Here is a 22,500-nt window from a genome sequence, read left to right as displayed (position 1 = left end):
TTACGCTGTTTCGAGGTTACTAATGCGCCCCATGAAAATATAAAAATTAATTTCAAGCGTCGTTCCGTCTTACATCGTTAGCGTCGTAAAGAATTGTGAACTAGTTTCTAGCAGGCAGAGGATGAATACACTTTGTGGTGGTTGCGGGCGAGGAAGACGGAGTCTCTCAGTTCCAGTGATACGCCATTTTCTCTCTCTCTCTCTCTCTCTCTCTCTCTCTCTCTCTCTCTCTCTCTCTCTCTCTCTCTCTCTCTCTCTCTCTCTCTCTCTCTCTCGTTTTTTTAACTTTTTGCCCTTCATTATGGCTCCAAAGCATAAGGCAGATTCTTCTGATGGTAGTGCATCAAAGAAAAGAGAGGCCATCATAATGGAAGTGAAATTAGATATTATTAAGCGGTCTAAAAACGGTAAAACGCCAATGAACATTGGGCCAATCGCTTGGCCTTAGTCGTTCAACCGTGGCTACTATTCTTAAGAATAAAGAGCGCATCGTTGAACATGTGAAAGGATCTGCTCCTATGAAATCAACAGTGGTAACCAAGCAGCGTAGTGGTCTAATTATTAAAATGGAAAGATTATTAGTGCTTTGGTTGGAAGATCAAAATCAACGGCGTATTTTGGTGAGCCTAATGGTGATTCACGAAAAGGCTAAAAGGTTGTTTGAAGTGTTGAAAAAAAAGGGGGGGAAGAAAGTGAAAGTGGAGAGTTTTCGGCTAGTAGGAGTTGGTTTAAGCGATTTAAGGCTCGGGCCAATTACCATAACCTTAAAATGCAAGGTGAAGCTGCTAGTAGGGATGAGAAAGCAGCAAGTGAATTTCCTATAGCTTTGGTTGAGATAATTAGGGAGGGGGTTATTCTGTTTATAAAGTGTTCAATGTGGATGAGACAATAGTACAATACTTTACAGTACAGTACAGTACGTATAGAGTAATCTATTTATGGTATTCCGACTTACACTGAAATTCGGGTTACACTGCGTATTAAGAACGGATCAACGTCGTAATCCGAGGACCCCCTGTATGTGTTTTAGTTATTCATTATTTCAGCTGTTGTGAGTAAAACAGGTAGAATAGTTTATCCCTTAAATACCTTAGGGAAATTAAAGTTTTTTTTCTTTTCTTGGAAATTGCTTAACCTGTTAACCGTCTCCGACGTCATATGCCGTCCTCCATTTTCTTTGCGCAACCGCACTTGACGGCATATGACGTCCACCACTTTAGAAGATACTTTCAAGGTGTCTTCGACAGCATATCACGCTCATACGTATAGAAAACGAAAGGAACATCGTCTGGCAACACCCTCGCCAAATCTGGTAATCATTGGCAACTGCGTTCACTCGATACAACGTTTAGTAGAACTGTTTCTTCAGTACGCATTTGGCGTTCGGCTGAGACGGGTCTCCTGTATTTTTCTCATCTCCCCGCTACCCTCCCCCCTACCCTTCACGATGAGCGCTCGTAAAAAAATTACGCTATCAGAGGAGGAAATACGATTTATGATTGAGGAAAGTACTGATGGAGAAGAAAGTATTGATGGTGAAGAGGAAATTCAAGATGAGAGTGATAGCTCCACGTGCTCTAGTGAGAATGAAGATGAATTTTCATCGAGTGATGACGAAAACGTTTTGCCGTCTGACTGGACGAGGAAAGGAAAGAGCAAGCTTCCCTTCACATTTCGTGGAGATAGTGGTGTAAAGTTCATCATCATAGATAAGGAAAATCCAATGGAATATTTTGCAAAATTTTTTGATGAAGAAGTTATTGATTATCTCGTGACAGAAACTAACAGATATGCAGGGGAATTTCTAGATGAAAACTGAGATAGATTTCCTCACAATCAAGAGTAAATAGGTGGTATGATACAGATGCGTGTGAAATGAAACTGTTTGTAGGCCTACTTATTTTGCAGGGCATTGATTCAAAGTTAGAAAATTCAATGTATTTCACATCACGTGAAAGTATTGCTACTCCTTTTTATCGGAAAGTGATGAGTGGTCGCAGATTTGATTTGCTGCAAAAATTCCTGCATTTAGTAGACAATGCAACCATAACAGATGGGCCTGGAAGAAAGACAGCTAAAATAAAACCATTCACAGACCTTATTTTGAAGAAGTTTCGGGAAAATTATATTCCAAGAAAGAATATATCTATTGATGAGTCTCTGATGGGATGGAAGGGGAACCTCTCATGGGTTCAATATATCCCAGCAAAGCGGAAAAGATTTGGTATAAAGTTTTTTGAACTTTGTGAAAGTAGCACTGGCTATATATGGAACTTTTGTATTTATTCAGGTAAAAACACAACATTTTTGGATAAATACAAGAATCTTCCTGTGACATCTAGAGTTGTTATGTCTCTTATGGATCCTCTTTTAGGAAAGGGATATTGTCTTTATACAGACAATTTTTATACTAGTCCCACACTCGCAGATATGCTTGTTGACAATGAAACTGAAACTGTTGGCACTCTGAGACTCACGAGAAAAGATGTGCCAGCATTTATAAAAAATGCTAAACTAAAAAAAGGTGAAACCGTAGCAGCATTCCGAAACAAATCAATGGTGTTGAAATGGAAAGACAAGAAAGACGTATGTGTTCTGAGTACTCTGCACGATGATTCCATGAAAATTGTAAAATCTAGGAGAGGACATGAAAAGTCTAAGCCAAAAGCAATTGAGGACTATAATAACAATATGGGTGGTGTTGATTTATCAGATAATCTTATGGTACATTTTTCAACAGCAAGAAACAGGCTGAAAAAGTATTACAAAAAGGTATTTCGGCACATGCTAGACATGTGTCTCCTAAATGCTTTCATTATGTACAAAATGCTTGGTGGAAAGTTTCCAAGACGGGAGTTTATACTGAGGCTAGCTGAAAGAATGGTGTCTACATATGCAAGAAGAAATAAGGATGCAATAAGAAGACCAACAAGACTTGTTGCAAAGCCTTCACGCTTATTTGAAAGACATTTCCCTGAATATTGCCCTCCTACCGAAAAAAAGCAAAAACCACTAAGGAAATGTGCTCTTTGCAGGAAAAATGGCAAAAGGAAGGAAACATCCTACTGGTGTAAAGAATGTGATGTTGGTTTGTGTGCAGCACCATGTTTCAAAGAATGGCACACACAGGAATAAATAGAACTGGAATATGAGAGGAGCAAAGAGATGAATGTCTGCCTTTGTGTTTTTTTTTTTTCTTTTCTCTTCCTTGATGTTGGCTACCTCCCATAATTGGGGGAAAGTGACATGGTATATAGATAGAAAAGGAATACAAAATAATAAATATGTTTTGTTCATGATTAAAATAAAAATGTTTATTTGCAATTTTCTTTATTTCCTCAGATATTTTCTACGTAATTTGTTCATTATTTCAACAATGACTGAATATGTATATTTATGCCGAAAAAAATAAGAAAATAAATACAAAAAATCATAAAAGAAAAGTAAACAAGTTCATAAGAAATGAATAATACAAAAATATAAGAAATCATGCATTTTTTTTTTTACCTAATTTCTTCATTATTTCAACAATAACTAAATGAGTATATTTACAAAAAAAAAAATAAGAAAAGAAATACAAAAAATAATAAAAAAAAAAAAGTAAACAAGTTCATAAGAAATGAATAATAAAAAAAAAATGCATCAAGAAGATGAGACCGCACGGTCTAAGCTTAAGCGCCAATCCGCTGGATAGGGGGTGACGCTCACAAAGCGGAAACGGTCAGGGAGAGGGACGGTTAACAGGTTAAAAGGAGTTTACTTGTTGAACCATATGGACAGGTTATGAAGAATGTGTTATGTTCTGAATAGTTTAAATTTAGCGAAATTGTATGTTGTTCAGTTTTAACGTAAATTTGCATTTTCCACGTTGTCGAGTTTTTTTTATTGTTTGAGTGTAATTTCTTTCTTCTTTCAACAGTGTTTGTATTTCTCCAGGTTAAATTTCTTCGTATTTCTTTGTCTGCTTATTCATATATTTACGATTCTTATGTTATGGTTATATTAAACAATGCAAAATGTATGAGACAATAACCATTATACCTAAAGTGTAATATTTGCTCAGAAAATACAGAAGAGAATATATCATACTAGCAATGTATTACTCGTGTGCATTTGGTACATATAGTGTTTATATTTTGATATTTGTGGGGAGGGGCTCACCACTGTTTAACCCAAAACGTGCTATGCATGGATTTTATCAACACATTATGAACTGTCAAAGGACAACAAAGATATTAGCAATGCTTCATTTTTCAAATTTCGCCGGATTCAGTCTCGGACCTCCTGAGACTAACTCAGTGACTTAGATATATTCTTTAACCAATCAGCTTGCAGCTGGAGGAAAGACTTGCTAGATATTACATGGTTTTACATACAATAAAAGGGACGTATGTCTGTGTTAGCGGTAAGAATGTTTTTCATTTCAGACACATTTTACCATTATTTTTGGTTTTTATTCATTAGAATGGCCTTTCATGATGATAATTATGATTCTTCATCATATATTAGTGACTTTCACATTGACAATAACAGTGATTGTGATATATCAAATGATGAAAGTGACGATTGTCCAAACTCACTCAGTAAAATTTATGGGTACGAAATTGAAGTCTTTAAATAGATAGTATACAATATGAATAGGTTTGAATATATTTTTCACATATGCGTATGCCTTTTTTTCTTGTTTCATAAGGTAGGTAATAATAGTAGGTGATAATAGTACTGTACTGCCCGGAGTGTGTGATGCATATACACATATAAACACATCCATTCAACAAATAATTATTTATTGTATATTTATTAAAAATTTTCTTACGAAGATTCACGAAAATTTTTTAACATTCTGAAATGGAAAAAAATTAAAATGCATCAAAACCTATTTTATCAAGCCATCAAAAACGAAAAAGTTCTTTACATGCATTTATCCTTTTTATTTTTTTTAAATATATTCTTTACACTTCTGTGAGATTTATTATTAGTTACTAATCTCCATTTCAAGAACATTCTTTAGATATATAAATATTGGATAATCTAATTTCTATTAAATGAGAAAATACTAGTTTTATAAGTTCACAAAACTCATGATGCAGCCGTCATCTTTTGGCAGCATTCCCCTAGCACTTCGTGTGTTAATAAACAACCACGAAATAGGATGATAATAACCTCATCATTGCCAGTCTAGAGGGAAATTACCACTAAAAGCCCATACTTATGCATACTAAAGTAAATGCATCGGATCTCTAACCCCCCAAAAAATTGAAAGCCGTATTTCTCTGTCTGTTTGTTTATACATTTGCAATTTTCCAGTTATAGTTATGGTTATAAATGCATAAATTTTCAGAGACAATAAATAAATATGGATAATGCATTAAACTTGACCAGAAAGTACGCTAACGAGAATATATTGTGCTAGTGATGTCTTACTCATGGGTGGGCATTAGGTACTGTATATGTAGCATATATTATTTCTGGATTTTAGGGAAAGGACTCATCACTGCTTAGTAAATACTGTACTGTAACCATGAAATATGATGATTATGTCCTTGCAATCCTCAGTGTTGAGGCAAATTACCCCTAAAATCTTATACTTATTCATATTAAAGCATATTCAACCAATTTCTACATAAAAACTTTGAAGCCTAATTTATCAAAACTTTACATTTACAGAGAAAATTATTACTACTTTTCTTCAATATTGACTTTTTTTTTATATAGTTCAAACATAAAAAGATTGGGAATGTTATTGGCTACAATCTGTACATTCATAGAAAACTACTGTATATGGAAAATAGCTGCCATTAAAAGTGATTCCTGTACTTTGATAAAATAATACATATAAAAATAAAGAAAATGTATATGACACTTTCCATTTAAAAACTTTAATTACAAAATTATTTTACCAATGTTTTTTAAATGAAAGAAATCCATTGAAAAATAAGTAAGGAGGAGTTTGAAAAAACCTCAAAATAGCATTTCTTCAATGGGGGGCGAGTTGTGCCCCTTGATGGACAAATCCTCCAATAGAGGAAAAGGAAGGGTGGCGGCCCTGCTTCTTTCTGACCGGCAGCATGTATGAAGTCAGCTGACTACGTGCCTTGACCAAGTGCACTTGGAGATATGAAAAGACACTCGTACAGGAGTAGTTTTCATCTCTTCAGAAAGTATGGAAAAGCTGTGCCCTGGTGCACTTCTTTACTAGCCATCCTCTGTCCATTTGTGAAAAGAATAGGAGAGCACTCCTCCCCTCATCGCTAGCTCTGCGATCATCAAGCGATTGAGCGTAATTGTGATTAGGCATTAGGGACGTAAGGAAACACTGTATCTCCCATTGGGGAGTGTGTGCTAAAGGAGGCAGACATAGACCCATGGGATTGCATAAAGCTCTGTCATTGTGTGCTGGTGTGGAAATGCATTGGTGTGGAAGCATGCTGGTGTGACAGCGGGCTATTGTTGTGCACACCACAGGCTCACTAATGTTAAGCCTTAGTGTGAGTGTAATAAGTTTAGATGAATTCTGGCAAGGCAGGGTTTTCCGACCTAGTTGGAGAACGTTTCACACGTGAAGCAGCATGTTCATAGGTAAACGATGATTCAGAGTCAAATACCCCATACTACCCGGGAGTGGGCGCATCATATATAGAAGGACTACCGTCTTTTTTTGGGGGGGAAGGAGAACTTATTCCTCCTGATACTATCTTCTTTCAAACTCATAGGGGGGTTGGACAAACAGGGAATTCTGACACAAAGGCAGATATTAGCTGGCTGCTCGAGTTCAGACCCAATGACAAAGTCATGAATCACTGAAGTTTATTACCCTTCGAGGGATGAAGTCCAAAGGCATAGCACAGTATTGTCAAAGGGAACAAGAGACTTTTCCAAGAGGTAAAGAAAGAAAATTTCAAAATCCATGTTTGAAGGGAAGCCAAAAGAACATCTGTGTTCTTTAGCAGAAGGAATCAAAGCGGGTGTTCCATGTACCGCCAGAAGGAGCTTCCCGGCCACAGAGGAGTAAATACTGACACCAAGTTATAAGTTTTTAACTGTTGAGTTCCATTTGCACTTGAATTATTCTCCCATCAAAAGGAAAAAGCTTTGTATTTGTGTAGGAACAAATGCAAAATACTGGAGATATAGAAAGAGTAAGCAAATAGGGTACACACAAACTTCTATAAAAGCTGTCAAGGTCGAATACATAGTACTGTAGCAACTGCAATGTGGTTACACTGAACGCTACAAATAGATCATACAGGATGTAAAGCTATGGAGAGGAATGAAGAAAACATACTTGACTTAGTAGTTTTGCAGTAGATTTGAGTTCTCTAGTTCGTCCGCATATAACTTCATTTTTATATTCAATAGCAGCATCCACTGCTTCAATGGCTTCATCAAGCTCAAGCAAGCGTCTTTCTTCACCTGTTCCAACTCCTCTACCTCGACTCTGAAAGACAGCAAAAATAAAGTAAATAAAAATACTGTATGAATGAAAATATATATTACCCCATTTTCAAAACTAAATAACATAGAATTCACTCACAAAACTACTACTGTATTTCTTAAAAGCAAGTTACAACACCAAAGATATCCAATTACTGTACTGTATTGTCAAACATTGGCAAAAACTATGGTTCCTGAAATAAAAAGAAGCCTTTTGCATTCCAAGTATCAAATAATAAAAAACATAAGACTTTTTAAATAAAGCTAAGTCATCATGAAAGCACTTCTGTTTGACATATCAATATGATAAGCTTTAGGAATTTGAATTGTCTGTTCTTAGATGTATGTCATAGGACTTTGATTTGAAGTACCCCAGTCACACCTAAACATTTGCGTATTCTAGTTTTGTGGTTTTGCTTATTCAAAGGGGGACCTGCAATACCATTTAGGCCTAACAATAATTTCCCTTGTTCACAGCCTTATAGCAGCATCCCCTCTGTCATGATCAGTAAGCTTTGACCTGTTATTATTTTGCTTTTTCCCACTACAATTTAAAAAATCTTAAAAATTTACACGCACTACAGTATCAGTTTCAGTTTACTCTTTTCACTAAAAGTCAAAAGCTTAAGTTTGAGATTTTAAGGAATATCTTATTTCAACTTTATTATGACTATTATTTTCCCCTTCTTTTTTAGCTCTCTAACTATAGCTAAAAATCAATTCTATTCCCAATTCTCAATCTGCAAGAGTAGAGTTTCAGCTCTAGCAGAGAGTGCTAAGAAGGAAAGGGAAAAATAAGTATCATAATGAGGTTAGAATAGAATACAGTACTCATCAAAATAAAAATCTTGTTTTATATTTGAAATAGAAAACCACAATAGATTTAGCTTCAAGATAAATGGAAATAAAAGAACAATAATGAAAAGAAATAACAACAACTGGTAAATAAGTATATATAAAAGCCAGATAAAAAAGAGAGAGAGAGAGAGAGAGAGAGAGAGAGAGAGAGAGAGAGAGAGAGAGAGAGAGAGAGAGAGAGAGCGTGTTTTTGGGTGTGTTCTGGTAAGGTTAAGTGACAGGTGACATCTATATGTAGAAAAGGGTTAGTAAGGTGTTACTTAGGTTTATGCAATGAATAAGTACGTCTGATGGGTAGAGGGAGAGTATTCTTTATGAGGGAAGAGATATTTTGGGAAAGGAAGGGGAAGGCTCCACTGTCAAACAATAAAGTAGGGTTTATTTGTAGGGGAGAGGGGGGATGGGGGTAAGAGAATGGTAGTGCTGTAACGGAGAGGAAGGCAAAGGAAAGTGAGACAAATGTGAGTGAAATATTGACAGAAATCAACAAATTTGCATGAGGAGTTGTGAAAGTTTATGCAACTGTTGATGAAATCCGAAAGGATTTTGTTTGAAAAAAAAAAACATACTGTGCACTGAAATGAACAGTAAAAAAGGGATTTTGACGTAGGAAAAATCTATTTCTGGGCGAGGGACCTGTGCCGCCCAGTGAATAAGCTCCATTTAGCACTTATTCTTAGGTAATTTACTGCTAAATATACCAGAGAAAAAAATGTAAAGGAGTGCTAGGTTAACTAGCTCGCTCACCTATTGGTGTCGGTATAAAATTGGGCGTATAATCCAGAGGTCCCGCACTATTTAGATTCATCCACGACAAAGACCCCAATAGAGGAGAGCCGTTCAACCTCACTCGGCACCACCAACTCTGCATCCGCTCAGAACCCAACTCCTTAGCACCCAAAGTTTGGGGACTCCAAGGGAGAGGAGCTGGGAGGGTTCACTGGGCGGCACAGGTCCCTCGCCCAGAAATAGATTTTTCCTACGTCAAAATCCCTTTTCTGGGCTCGAACCTGTGCCGCCCAGTGAATATATACAAGAGAAATGTCACCAAACTTGCAAAATAAAGGAAAAAACATAAGCGTAAGGGAAATACAAGTTGCTTTAATCAGAGATGAGTGCCAAAAAAAGCTATAAGGGTATCTTAAAAGGAACATAAATCCACTTGGTAGAACAACTGACAAATAAGGTAAGGTATAATAATGCCGTGAGTGATAATATATACAGATACTCAGGAGTTAAAAATTTACAAATATAATAACAGTATTCAGGTGCGAAACCAACGAATACAAATAGGGTATAAATGAGGCAGGTAAGGGGGAGAGATAAAATGACAAGGAATTAACATGTGAGTTACCTGGGAGTAACTACGCTCCCTGCAGCTACTGTAGAAAATTTTAGGGCTTCCAAATGTTTAAGGTAGTGTTTCTTGAACACTGACGGTGATTTCCACCCTGTATACCTGGTAAGGTCCGTAAAATTCATGTGGTGAAAAAAGTTCACCGAAGTAGCAACCGCTCTGATATCATGCGCAAGAGGAAAAGAGTCAGGGCTAGCTTGTTTAATAAAATACAAAATTTGTTGCCTGATCCCTTTAATGGTAATGGTACCACCTTATTCTCTAATGAATAGAGGCCCCGAGGAGTTAGAGGAGGTCCGGGATAAATAAGACCTAAGAGTAGTAACAGGGCACAGAGACGGATCTTGCGTGAGGGGAACAATTTTCCAGGAGGACCATCTGTTCTGAGGGTCTTCGTTCTTAGCCAAAAAGAATTTGTTAGGTGAAAGAAGGACCTCTCCCGAAGGAAGGAACTCAATATGACCCGGGTCTCTCGACAAGGCTGCCAGTTCAGAAATTCTTGCCCCGGAAGCCAAGCTCACCAGGAAAAGTGTTTTCCTGAGAAGGGGAATGTAATCACAAGAACTGTTAATGGTATCAGAAGCCAATTTGAGTACATCATTAAGGAACCAGGTCACCGGGGTAGGACGAGTAACCGGTTTCAGTCTGGCACAGGCTTTCGGAATTGAAGCTAACAAAGAGTCGGTTAAGTCTATGTTAAAACCCACTAGGAAGATCTTTTTCAAAGCAGATTTAATAGTGGTGATAGTATTGGCTGCCAGACCTGATTCTAATAAAGTTCTAAAGAAAGTGACTGTAAGGTTCAAGTTCATACAGTGCACGTCTGAGTCTATCAAGAATTTTGCCAACTTTTTAACTGCAGAATCATATTGGCGGATGGTGGAATCCCGTTTATCTGATTCTAGGAACAGGGTGTTTTGAGGATCGATATTGGCACCATGCATGGCCGCAAACTTCATGAAGTCCATAAAGTTAGGGCGCTCTGAATGTTTGAGAAAGCGTACACAACGCGTGTTTGTACTATCTGAGACAGAACCGGATTGGGTATCGGGTGAGGATATAGTCTCAACTCTCGCAGGAGAGGATACCAGTTGCTCTTGGGCCAGTTGGGTGCGACCAAGGCTACTTGTCCCTTGAAGGATCTCAGTTTGTCTAGGACTTTCAGTAAAAGATTCACCGGGGGAAAGAGATAAATCCTTTCCCAGATGTCCCAATTCTGTGACATGGCGTCTGTGGCGTAAGCCTGAGGGTCTAGATTGGGAGCCACATATACTCTCAATTTGTGGTTGGATTCCGTGGCGAAGAGGTCCACTTGGAGACCGGGAACCCGAGAGATAATCCACCGGAATGACTTTAGATCGAGTGACCATTCCGATTCTAAAGGGGAGGTCCGGGACAAGGCGTCTGCCACTACGTTCCGGACTCCCGCCAGGTGGACAGCTGAAAGATGCCAACGGTTCGAGGCTGCTAGGGAGAATATGGCTACTAGAACATGGTTCAGAGGCCCTGATTTTGACCCGCCTCTGTTGAGGCAGCGGACCACCACTTCGCTGTCGAGGACCAGACGAAGGTGTTGTCTCTTGGGTAGAGCGAGACGTTTCAGGGTTAGAAGAACTGCCATGGCCTCCAGCACATTGATGTGAAATTGGCGGAATAAGGGAGACCAAAGACCTTGAACTTTCCTGAGCTGAGAATAGCCGCCCCAACCTGATAGGGATGCGTCCGTGTGAATGATTAACTTCGGAGGCGGAAATCGAAGGGGAACTGACTTTGACAGATTGTTGGCTCTTGTCCAAGGAAGAAGTCTCTCCCGTAGAATGGGAGGAAGGCGGACTTTCCTGTCCCGGAGCTTCCGGTTCGCCCTCGAACGCCAGACACGATTGATATCTTTCAATTTTGCCTTCAGAAGTAGATCCGTCACTGAGGCAAATTGAAGGGACCCCAGAATCCTCTCTTGGAGTCGTCTGGAACTTACTTTGTCTTTGAGAAAGCGTTTGGTGTTCCTTGCAATCTCTAACCTCTTGGGTTTGGGAAGACACAGAGTATGAGATATAAGATCCCATTGCAGGCCGAGCCATTGGAACTTTGATTTCGGAAGAAGACGGGACTTCTTGAAGTTGATCTGGAAGCCTAGAGATTGAAGATATTGGATGACTCTGTGAGTGGCTTTTAGGCAATTTTGGGAGGTGTCTGACCAAATGAGCCAGTCGTCCAGATAGGCTACTACTTGAATCCCTTGATTTCTGAGTTCCTGAACAGCGACTTCTGCTAACCTTGTGAAGATCCTTGGGGCGATGTTGAGCCCGAAAGGAATCACCTTGAAGGAGTAATTTTTGTCCCCTAGGCGGAAGCCTAGATACGGACGGAAGTGTCTCGCTATCGGGACGTGATAATAGGCGTCTGTAAGATCGATAGAGGTGGTGACGGCCCCACGGGGAAGTAAGGTCCGCACCTGCGAGACGGTAAGCATTCGAAACTTGTCGCATTGAATGGACAAGTTGAGAAGGGATAGGTCTAGAATCACTCTTCTCTTGTCTGAATCCTTCTTCGGGACACTGAACAGCCGACCCTGAAACTTCAGGTGTTTCGTTTCTTGTATGGCGTTCTTTTGTAACAGATCCTGGACAAATTCGACTAGGTCCGGAGTGGAATGTTGATGAAATTTGTTCGGAGGAGGAGGCCCTTGAATCCAACTCCACCCCAGTCCCTTGGAGATGATACTGAAAGCCCAGGGACTGAACCTCCATTTGTTGCGGAAGGCATAAAGCCTCCCCCCTACCTGCTGCACCTCAGTATTGGCTTGAGGAGTTGCCTCCACGGCCGCCTCGGAAGTTCTTTCCCTTGCGAAAGAATCTTCCTCTACCTCTGTTCTGGTTTGAACCACGGTGGTAGCCTCTACCTCTGTTATAACTCTGGGAAGAGCTATGAGCCTCATAAGACTGGTTAAAGGCAGGAGAAGTGGTGGAGGCACCGGAAAGCTGGCTCTTAGGGAGCAGAACGGTGACATAGTCGTCCGAAGGAGCCTGAGAGGTGGAAGGCTGTGCAGGAGCAACGGGAGATGGAGGAAGAGGCAGTCGGAAATTGGACGAACTACTCTGCTGTTGCCTGAACTGGGTGGAGGTATACGGGCGGAGCTTCTTCCTACCCCGGGCTTGGTAATTTGCGGGGTCATATTTTCGTTTAGGAGTCAAACCCCAACGGGCTTTAAGGCTCTGATTGACTCTAGTGGCCTCTGCCAAGACTTCCTCTACAAGATCCTCAGGGAAGAGATTTGAACCCCAGCAGGAGGACCGGATAAGCTTATTAGGCTCGTGCCTAATAGTCGCCTCAGCCAGGACGTGTTTGCGACACCTACGTTTAGCAATAGCGAAGTTATAAAGGTCGTAGTATAATGACTGCAACGTAGCCTTATTGAGAGACTTAAAGATACTCTCAGTATCATAAGTTAAGGCTATCGACTCCGTGGACGTGGCCAAGTTCAGAGTACGGCCAACACGTAGGCGGGAATCATACTCCTGTTTAATGAGGGATTCCGGGAGACGGGGAAGCCGCTCACTAAACATAACTGAAGCACAGTCCGCTGATAGCTTGCCAGAGGTAAAAGTGGTATGGACATTGTCCCAACACTCAATGCCAGAAGGAAGAAGGAGGGAGATCGGATCCACCTCTCGGATGGGAGGCAAGGGCTTCTCCTCCAGAGCATATTGGAAAGCAAGCTCTGCTACCTTATTGACGCATGGAGTCACGGTGTTTTTGTCCATTAAGAACATTGTGAAGGAGCTCTTATAAGGCGTCAACATGGTGTTGGTGCAACCAATGTCATTCAGGAACCTAGCCCAAACAGATAGGGCTTGTTCTTTTGGGAAGATGACAGTCTCTTTGGGGACCTTATCTAACCGAACCAGAGCTTCCTCGGTAAGCCTGGCATAACCATGAAATGGAAATGCCAGACCAGGAGGAAAGAATTCAAAGTCCTCTAGAGGACGAGTGCCAAGACCTTCCAAAGTTAACATTCCGTCTGAGAACGGGGAATGAAGAGCCATGCGCCAAGGATTATTCTTGGTAAACGGCGGGAGCTTAGAGGCATCCGGGATGAGAGAGCTTTGGACTCGCTCCGGAGCACCTTGCTCTAATGCCCCAAGTCTCTGACCGATGTTAGAGAACATCGTGTCCATCTTGGCCTGCATTTCCGACACCAACTTAGCTTGCATCTCCGACACAATGCGAAGCATGGCTGATTCGGAAAGGCCCGGGCTAGGAGCAGGAGTGGCGGATTGTACTCCCAGGTCGTGAGACTTAGAGGAGGAGCCAGAAGCCTTAGATGACGGGTTTGTATTCAGCTTAGAACTATGGGAAGCCTTGTGAGGCTTACGAGCTTTAGGTAAGGTTCTAGATGTAGACTTATCCTTGGGGGGAACCGGGTGTGATCGTTGAGACGAATCACGGTCCCCAGAAAAACCATGAAAGGAAGAGCGATCAGATGAAGAAGAAAGAGCGGGGCTGAGGATAGGAATCTCAGCGCCGGTAACACCTGCCTCACTTACCACCCTACCTGCATCCGGATCATCCAATAACATGGGTTCAACATCCAGGTTCATGGAAGCAACATTGTCTTCCAGATCTCCGGGGGCATCCGACGGATCTTGTTCTTGATCAATGAACCCCGCTATGGTGGCATCAATGTGGGCAATGATGGGAGCTGCAACATGCCTAGCCACAGCAGCTGAAGACTTGGCGTTAGGATAGATCATGGCACAATAGTCTTCGGATAGGACGTAAGGCTGCTTGGATTTCACGTTTCGGGCAAAACCACCAACCCACACTTTCAGTGTGGCCCGAGCCGCAGACTTTTGCTCCGGGGATGCCTGAAATAATAGTGGGAATTATAAAAGGGAAGACTCCCAGTGGTCCTTCAAGACCATAGAGATCTTACTAAATAGTATATGTATACCAAAAAAAGGTAAAATAAATAAGAAGGCAACATAGCCAACGGGACTCACCGAGTCAGATCCAAGGGTGGTGATGAGGTCAAAACAGACCATACAGTTATCAGGGTGCCATACCACGATGTCCTCCAGCTGAACTCCGCAGAGGGCGTGAGACCGACATACGGTATGGCCACAAGGCTGATGAAGAACAGCCGCACAGGCCGTCGTCTGACAATGCACCATCTATAAAAAGAATAGTATATGAGAAACTGTAATTCTCTTAAGTAGGGGCGGGTCCGGAGGACCCGGGCCTAACATAAGTCTAACATAAGATTAGAGCTTAACTGTAATATTCTTAAGTAGGGGCGGGTCCGGAGGACCCGGGCCTAAACATAAGTCTAACTTAAGACTAAAGTATAGCTATCCATTCCGGTCGAGCCGGGAGCATAAAAAGGATGCAACAAAGAATTAAGACACATGGTGTCTGATTTCCCGGAGCGAGGTTAAGCCCCGGGCCGGGAAATAAAAGTATATCCATAAACCAATTCATATAGGAACTCCGGGATAGTGATCTGTCATATATAATCATATATAATCATAGGAACTGTTATAAATTAATAGGGGGGCGGAACTGTAGATAAGAACCGCCAACCGAACCCGGAGGGTTTCGTATAACATAATAAAAGTGTGATAAGTGAATATACAATAGGGTGCACCGGGATCCAACTCTGTTGACCGGTGGCCAACCAGTCTAGACAGAGACGAACCCGCCGGGACACCCGGAGGACAAAGTCCATAAACACTGAACTACCCCCTCTAAAAGGAGGGAAGGCAACGGTCCCCTAGGGGAGGGGGGAGAGAAGCCTAGCCGCCCACCTAGCGAGAGGGGGAGCTTGGGGGAGGATCACGTGATACGGAGCAGCAGGGCTACCAACTGACGATCCCCAACCAGACAGATCAAACGGAGTAATAGCACAAATATTCATTATAATAGTAATAGCGTTGAAAAATTATATAAATATACACATAAAAAATTTAGGGCAAGGCATGCAACATAATAAATAAATCACAAAGGACACACCTGATGGCTTATAAAATAACATTGCCGCCTAGTAACGAAGGTCGGCAAGCCATACGATACGTAACTGATATCGGCCCTAAAAATGAACCACGAGGGTTCTAAACGCTAAATAATGAATATCCACAATAACAAATAAAATTTAATTAATAATAAAAATAATACACATAGTAACACCACGAGTGAAACTAAAAGCTCTCAAAACAGGAGTACCAACTGTAAGCGGAATCAAGCAAGATCGATATGAACGAAGAGAATAAACTCCTATAATTTAAATATTAAACGATCTAGATTGCTCAAAACACAGCAAAACATAGCTTGGTACTTAACTTAGACGGTGTCTCCTGGGAAACCGATGAAGAAGCCATAATCCAAAGGAAAATCGCAAAAACACGAGAGCACAAACAAAAAGCGGGTTACCATAAAGGCGAGTTCAGAGTTGGTGGTGCCGAGTGAGGTTGAACGGCTCTCCTCTATTGGGGTCTTTGTCGTGGATGAATCTAAATAGTGCGGGACCTCTGGATTATACGCCCAATTTTATACCGACACCAATAGGTGAGCGAGCTAGTTAACCTAGCACTCCTTTACATTTTTTTCTCTGGTATATTTAGCAGTAAATTACCTAAGAATAAGTGCTAAATGGAGCTTATTCACTGGGCGGCACAGGTTCGAGCCCAGAAATGTGGTTTAGCAAAAATAAAACAATAGATAGAAAGAAAATAGAAAATAAGGAAGACTGAGTGATGAAAAGACTTACATATTATACAGTACAGTATTATGGACGCAAAAATCTTGTCTTTCCATTCTAATTACCTATACTACAATGGCAAGGCCAAGTTTTAGAGATTTATTATATACAGGAAGGAAATAAATCATATCGAAAGGAAATTGATAAGTTGAAAATAATTATATCAAAATCAAAGGAAGTAAAATGTTATTTTCATTAGTAAAATAAATTTTTGAATATACTTACCCGATAATCATGTAGCTGTCAACTCCGTTGCCCGACAGAATTCTACGGAAGGGATACGCCAGCTATCACTACACTAGAAGGGGGTGTACTCACCAGCGCCACCTGTGGCCAGGTACTGTAGTACTTCTTGTTGACACCACCTCAATTTTTCCTCGGTCCACTGGTTCTCTATGGGGAGGAAGGGTGGGTCAATTAAATCATGATTATCGGGTAAGTATATTCAAAAATTTATTTTACTAATGAAAATAACATTTTTCAATATTAAACTTACCCGATAATCATGTAGCTGATTCACACCCAGGGGGGTGGGTGAAAACCAGTGTACATGACTAAAGGATAGCTAAGTATCCCGTATTTCATATAATCAGTTATTCAGAATAACAATGAAATAATAAGTACCTGGTAAGGAAGTCGACTTGAACCGTTACTCTGCCTTTAATAAGTTCGTCTTCCTTACTGAGCGCAGCGTTCCTCTTAGGAGGCTGAATCAACTCTAAGGTGCTAAAGTATACAGGGCTGCAACCCATACTAAAGGACCTCTACACAACCTCTAACCCAGGCGCTTCTCAAGAATGAATTGACCACCCGCCAAATCAAAAAAGGATGCGGAAGGCTTCTTAGCCTACCGTAACAACCCAAAAAACAACAATAAAAGCATTCAAGAGAAAGGTTAAAAAAGGTTATGGGATTAAGGGAATGTAGTGGCTGAGCCCTCACCTACTACTGCACTCGCTGCTACGAATGGTCCCAGGGTGTAGCAGTTCTCGTAAAGAGACTGGACATCTTTAAGATAAAATGATGCAAACACTGACTTGCTCCTCCAATAAGTTGCATCCATAATGCTCTGCAGAGAACGGTTCTTATTAAAGGCCATCGAAGTGGCTACGGCTCTCACTTCGTGGGTCCTTACCTTCAGCAAAGCAAGGTCTTCATCCTTCATGTGAGAATGGGCTTCTCTAATCAGAAGCCTTATATAATACGAAACTCCGTTTTTGGACATGGGCATCGAAGGTTTCTTGATTGCACACCATAAGGCTTCTGACTGTCCTCGTATAGGTTTTGACCTATTAAGATAATATTTCAGAGCTCTGACAGGGCAAAGAACTCTCTCTAGCTCGATACCCACCATGTTGGAAAGGCTAGGAATTTCAAACGATCTAGGCCAAGGACGTGAAGGAAGTTCATTCTTAGCTAAAAATCCGAGCTGTAAAGAACATGTTGCAGATTCGGATGTGAACCCAATGTTCTTGCTGAAGGCGTGAACCTCACTGACTCTTTTAGCTGTTGCAAGGCAGACGAGGAAAAGAGTCTTGAGGGTAAGGTCCTTGAAGGAAGCTGACTGGAGAGGTTCGAACCTAGGAGACATAAGGAACCTTAAGACTACGTCTAGATTCCAGCCTGGAGTGGGTAAACGACGTTCTTTAGAAGTCTCGAAAGACTTAAGGATGTCTTGAAGGTCCTTGTTGGAAGAAAGGTCCAAACCCCTGTGGCGGAGAACTGAAGCCAACATACTTCTGTACCCTTTAATCGTAGGAGCCGAAAGGGATCTCTCATTCCTTAGATGTAATAGGAAGTCAGCTATTTGGGTTACAGAGGTATTGGTAGAGGAAACTGCATTGGCTCTACACCAGCTTCGGAAGACTTCCCACTTGGATTGGTAGACTCTACGAGTGGATACCCTCCTTGCTCTGGCAATCGCACTGGCTGCCTCCTTCGAAAAGCCTCTAGCTCTAGCGAATCTTTCGACAGTCTGAAGGCAGTCAGACGAAGAGCGTGGAGGTTTGGGTGTACCTTGTCTACGTGAGGTTGACGTAGAAGGTCCACTCTTAGAGGGAGAGTCCTGGGGACGTCGACCAGCCATTGTAGTACCTCTGTGAACCATTCTCTTGCAGGCCAAAGGGGAGCAACCAGCGTCAGCCGTGTCCCTTCGTGCGAGACGAACTTCTGAATGACTCTGTTGATGATCTTGAACGGTGGGAATGCGTAAAGGTCGAGATGGGACCAATTCAGCAGAAAAGCATCCACATGAACTGCTGCTGGGTCTGGAACTGGGGAACAGTACAAAGGAAGCCTCTTGGTCATGGAGGTGGCAAACAGATCTATCGTAGGCTGACCCCACAAGGTCCAAAGTCTGTTGCACACGCTCTTGTGAAGGGTCCATTCCGTGGGGATGACTTGATCTTTTCTGCTTAGGCGATCTGCTGAGACGTTCATGTTGCCCTGAATGAACCTCGTTACTAGAGTGAGGTTTAGACTTCTTGACCAAATGAGGAGGTCCCTTGCTATCTCGTACAGGTTCCTCGAATGGGTCCCTCCCTGCTTGGAGATGTAAGCCAAGGCTGTGGTGTTGTCGGAGTTCACCTCCACCACCTTGCCTAGCAGGAGGGACTTGAAGTTCATTAGGGCCAAATGAACTGCCAGTAGCTCCTTGCAGTTGATGTGGAGCGTTTCCTGTTCCCTGTTCCACGTTCCCGAGCATTCCTGTCCGTTCAAGGTCGCGCCCCAGCCCGAGTCTGATGCATCCGAGAAGAGATGAAGATTGGGGGTCTGAATCGCTAACGATAGGCCCTCCTTGAGAAGGAGGTTGGTCTTCCACCACAAGAGAGTGGTCTTCATCTCTTTGGTGACAGGGATAGAGACTGCTTCGAGCGTCAAATCCTTGTCCCAATGAGCTGCTAGATGGAATTGGAGAGGGCGGAGGTGGAGTCTCCCTAACTCGACGAACAGGGCTAACGATGACAGGGTCCCTGTGAGACTCATCCACTGTCTCACCGAGCAACTGTTCCTCTTCAGCATGCTCAGGATGCAATCTAGGGCTTGGCTTATCCTTGAGGCCGATGGAAAAGCCCGAAAATCCTGACTCCGAATCTCCATTCCCAGGTAAACTATGGATTGGGAGGGAATGAGCTGGGACTTTTCTAAGTTGACTAATAGACCCAGTTCCTTGATCAAGTCCAAAGTCCAGTTGAGACTCTCCAGACAGCGACGACTCGTGGAGGCTCTCAACAGCCAGTCGTCTAAATAAAGGGAGGCTCTGATGTCCGATAAGTGGAGGAATTTTGCAATATTCCTCATCAGATGCGTAAACACCATAGGAGCTGTGCTTAGGCCAAAACACAGGGCTTGGAATTGGTACACAACCTTTCCAAAAACGAATCTCAGGAAAGGTTGGGAGTCTGGATGAATAGGAACGTGAAAGTAAGCGTCTTTCAGATCCAACGAGACCATCCAGTCCTCCTGCCTGACCGCTGCTAGGACCGACTTCGTCGTCTCCATAGTGAACGTCTGCTTGGTGACATAAGCATTGAGCGCGCTGACGTCCAGCACCGGTCTCCAACCTCCTGTCTTCTTGGCCACCAGAAAGAGACGGTTGTAGAAGCCCGGGGATTGATGGTCCCGGACTATAACCACTGCCTTCTTCTGTAACAGGAGCGACACCTCCTGGTGTAACGCTAGCCTCTTGTCCTTTTCCTTGTAGTTGGGAGAGAGGTTGATGGGAGAAGTGGTAAGAGGGGGTTTGCGGCAGAATGGTATCCTGTAACCCTCCCTTAGCCACCTGACAGACTGGGCGTCTGCACCTCTTCTTTCCCAAGCTTGCCAGAAGGTCTTGAGTCTGGCTCCTACTGCTGTCTGGAGAGGAGGAGAGTCAGTGTTTGCCTTTTGAAGTCTTGGGACCTTTCCTAGACCTGCTCCTGGAAGAGTCTGGACGGGAGCTTCCTCGGCTGGGGGCTCTGCCACGAAAGGGCGGAATAAACCTTGTAGCAGGAGTATCAGCCACTGGGGTGCGGTAAGTCCTGGGAACTGAGGGAGCAACTTTAGCCTTACGAGCTGAAGAGGCCACAAGATCATGAGTGTCCTTCTGAATCATGGCCGCAGACAAATCCTTGATAAGCTCTTCGGGGAACAAGAACTTAGAAAGCGGAGCAAAAAGGAGTTGAGACCTTTGACAAGGTGTGATGCTGGAAGAAAGAAAGGTGCAAAGTTGCTCCCTTTTCTTAAGAACTCCTGAAACAAACATTGATGCAAGCTCGCCAGACCCATCCCGAATTGCTTTATCCATGCAGGACATTAAAAGCATGGCTGAGTCCTTGTCCGCAGGGGAGGTCTTTTTGCTCAAGGCCCCCAGGCACCAGTCGAGAAAATTGAAAATCTCAAAGGCACGAAATACACCCTTTAAGAAGTGGTCTAAGTCGGAAAAGGTCCAGCAGACCTTAGAGCGCCTCATTGCTGATCTACGAGGAGAGTCGACCAAACTTGAGAAGTCAGCCTGGGCAGAGGCAGGGACTCCCAAGCCTGGTTCCTCTCCTGTGGCATACCATACGCCCGCCTTAGAAGTGAGCTTAGTAGGTGGGAACATAAAGGAAGTCTTCCCTAGTTGCTGTTTGGACTGCAACCAATCCCCTAATATTCTTAAAGCTCTCTTAGAGGACCTAGCAAAGACGAGCTTAGTATAGGTTGACTTAACAGGTTGCATGCCCAGCGAAAACTCAGATGGAGGAGAGCGGGGGGTAGCAGAAACAAAATGGTCCGGGTATACCTCTCTGAAAAGAGCCAGGACCTTACGAAAGTCAATGGGTAGAGGAGAAGACTTGGGTTCTTCCACGTCCGAAGAGGGATCTAGGTGCGCAGCTTCCTCCTCAGAAACCTCATCACCAGAGTGTAGCGAAGTGAGAGGTAAAGTAACAGCGGTATGCTGAACAGCAGAATCTGAACAAGCGGGTGCATAAACACTTGTGGTTTCATCCTCAAGTCTCTGTTGCTGAGTTAAAACCTGAGGTTCAGGCTGCAAAGACTGGTCAAGAAGAGTAGAGGAAGGTAGGCGCATGGGTTGAGGTGGCTGACTCCTAGCATGAGCTTCTTGTCTCAAGAGTTGCGCTTGCTGTAAGGGTTGCGGATGCGCAGTAGCAGGTTCCTGAGGAACGAGTTGAGGTTCCTGAGGTGTGAGCTGCGAGAGTTGAGGTAGCGGCTGCGCAGAACGCAGTTCCTGTCTCGCGAGTTGAGGTTCCTGAGGTGCTAGCCTTAGGAGTTGAGGCTCTCGCCTTGAGGAGGGTTGAGGTCGCTGCAGCGAGAGCTGAGGTGGCTGCCTCATGGATGGAAGAGGTTGTCGTACCTCAAGAGGTTGTTGCCTCGCTGGTTTAACCGCAAGAGGAAGAGGAGGAAGTAAGGCATAAGACTCCTGCTCCCATTGTTGAGGTTGTCTTAAGGAAGGCGGAGGTTGCTGCACACCGCTGTTAACTGGCAACTCAGAACGCGGTAAGGTAGCCTGAGGAACCTCAACTTCGTACGCCTGGCAGACTGGACTGCGGTGAGGCGGAGAGCTCGCAGGAGGAGGTGTAACCTTCTCAGCCTGAAACTCACGCATTAAGACCGCAAGCTGTGACTGCATGGACTGCAGCAAAGTCATCTTGGGGTCAACAGACGCTAAGGTCTGCTGAGGCAAAGCCTTAACAGAAGATGAGGTCTGTTGCGGCATCACCTTACCTCTCTTAGGAGGTGTGCAGTCACCTGATGACTGCGGAGAGTCAGAGCTAATCCAATGACTGCAACCAGGCTGTAGAACTCTTGAGGTCTGGACTTTGCGTTTGAGAGGTCTTGAGACCTGAGTCCAGCGTTTTCTCCCCGACATTTCTTCTGCAGACGAGGAAAATAAGGGCTCAATCGTCTGCGGGTGGGAGTGACGGTCTCTGTAAGACACGCCCGCAACCACCGAGGATACTTCTGTGCGCCGATCAAGGCCTGCCGAACCCTTTTGCCCTTCGACATTGCTTCTCCCCTGGGCTTGGGAGCTTGCAAGAGGTCCCGGACTGGGAGGACGACTGGCACGCACAGAAGTACCCTCACGCACAACACTGACACTGACACTAGCACTTGG

The 22,500-nt window shown here is 43.0% G+C and overlaps 1 protein-coding gene across 2 annotated transcripts in view; it reads right to left on the bottom strand.

Annotated features, from left to right (window-relative positions):
• Nucleotides 1-22,500, bottom strand: part of cos (kinesin-like protein costa) — a 233,146-nt gene that overhangs the window by 139,046 nt on the left and 71,600 nt on the right. For both annotated transcript variants that reach the window (XR_011047408.1, XM_068393771.1), the window contains exon 14: nucleotides 7,286-7,438. Coding sequence is in view for 1 of the 2 variants with exons in the window: in XM_068393771.1 (XP_068249872.1) it covers nucleotides 7,286-7,438 (153 nt within the window). In the remaining variant the exon portion in view is untranslated. The remainder of the gene's footprint in view (nucleotides 1-7,285; nucleotides 7,439-22,500) is intronic.

The sequence above is a fragment of the Palaemon carinicauda genome, chromosome 19, assembly GCF_036898095.1.
Source record: "Palaemon carinicauda isolate YSFRI2023 chromosome 19, ASM3689809v2, whole genome shotgun sequence".
Lineage (NCBI taxonomy): Eukaryota > Metazoa > Arthropoda > Malacostraca > Decapoda > Palaemonidae > Palaemon > Palaemon carinicauda.
Note: the sequence above shows the minus strand (reverse complement) of the source record. Positions and strands in the feature narration are given on the sequence as shown.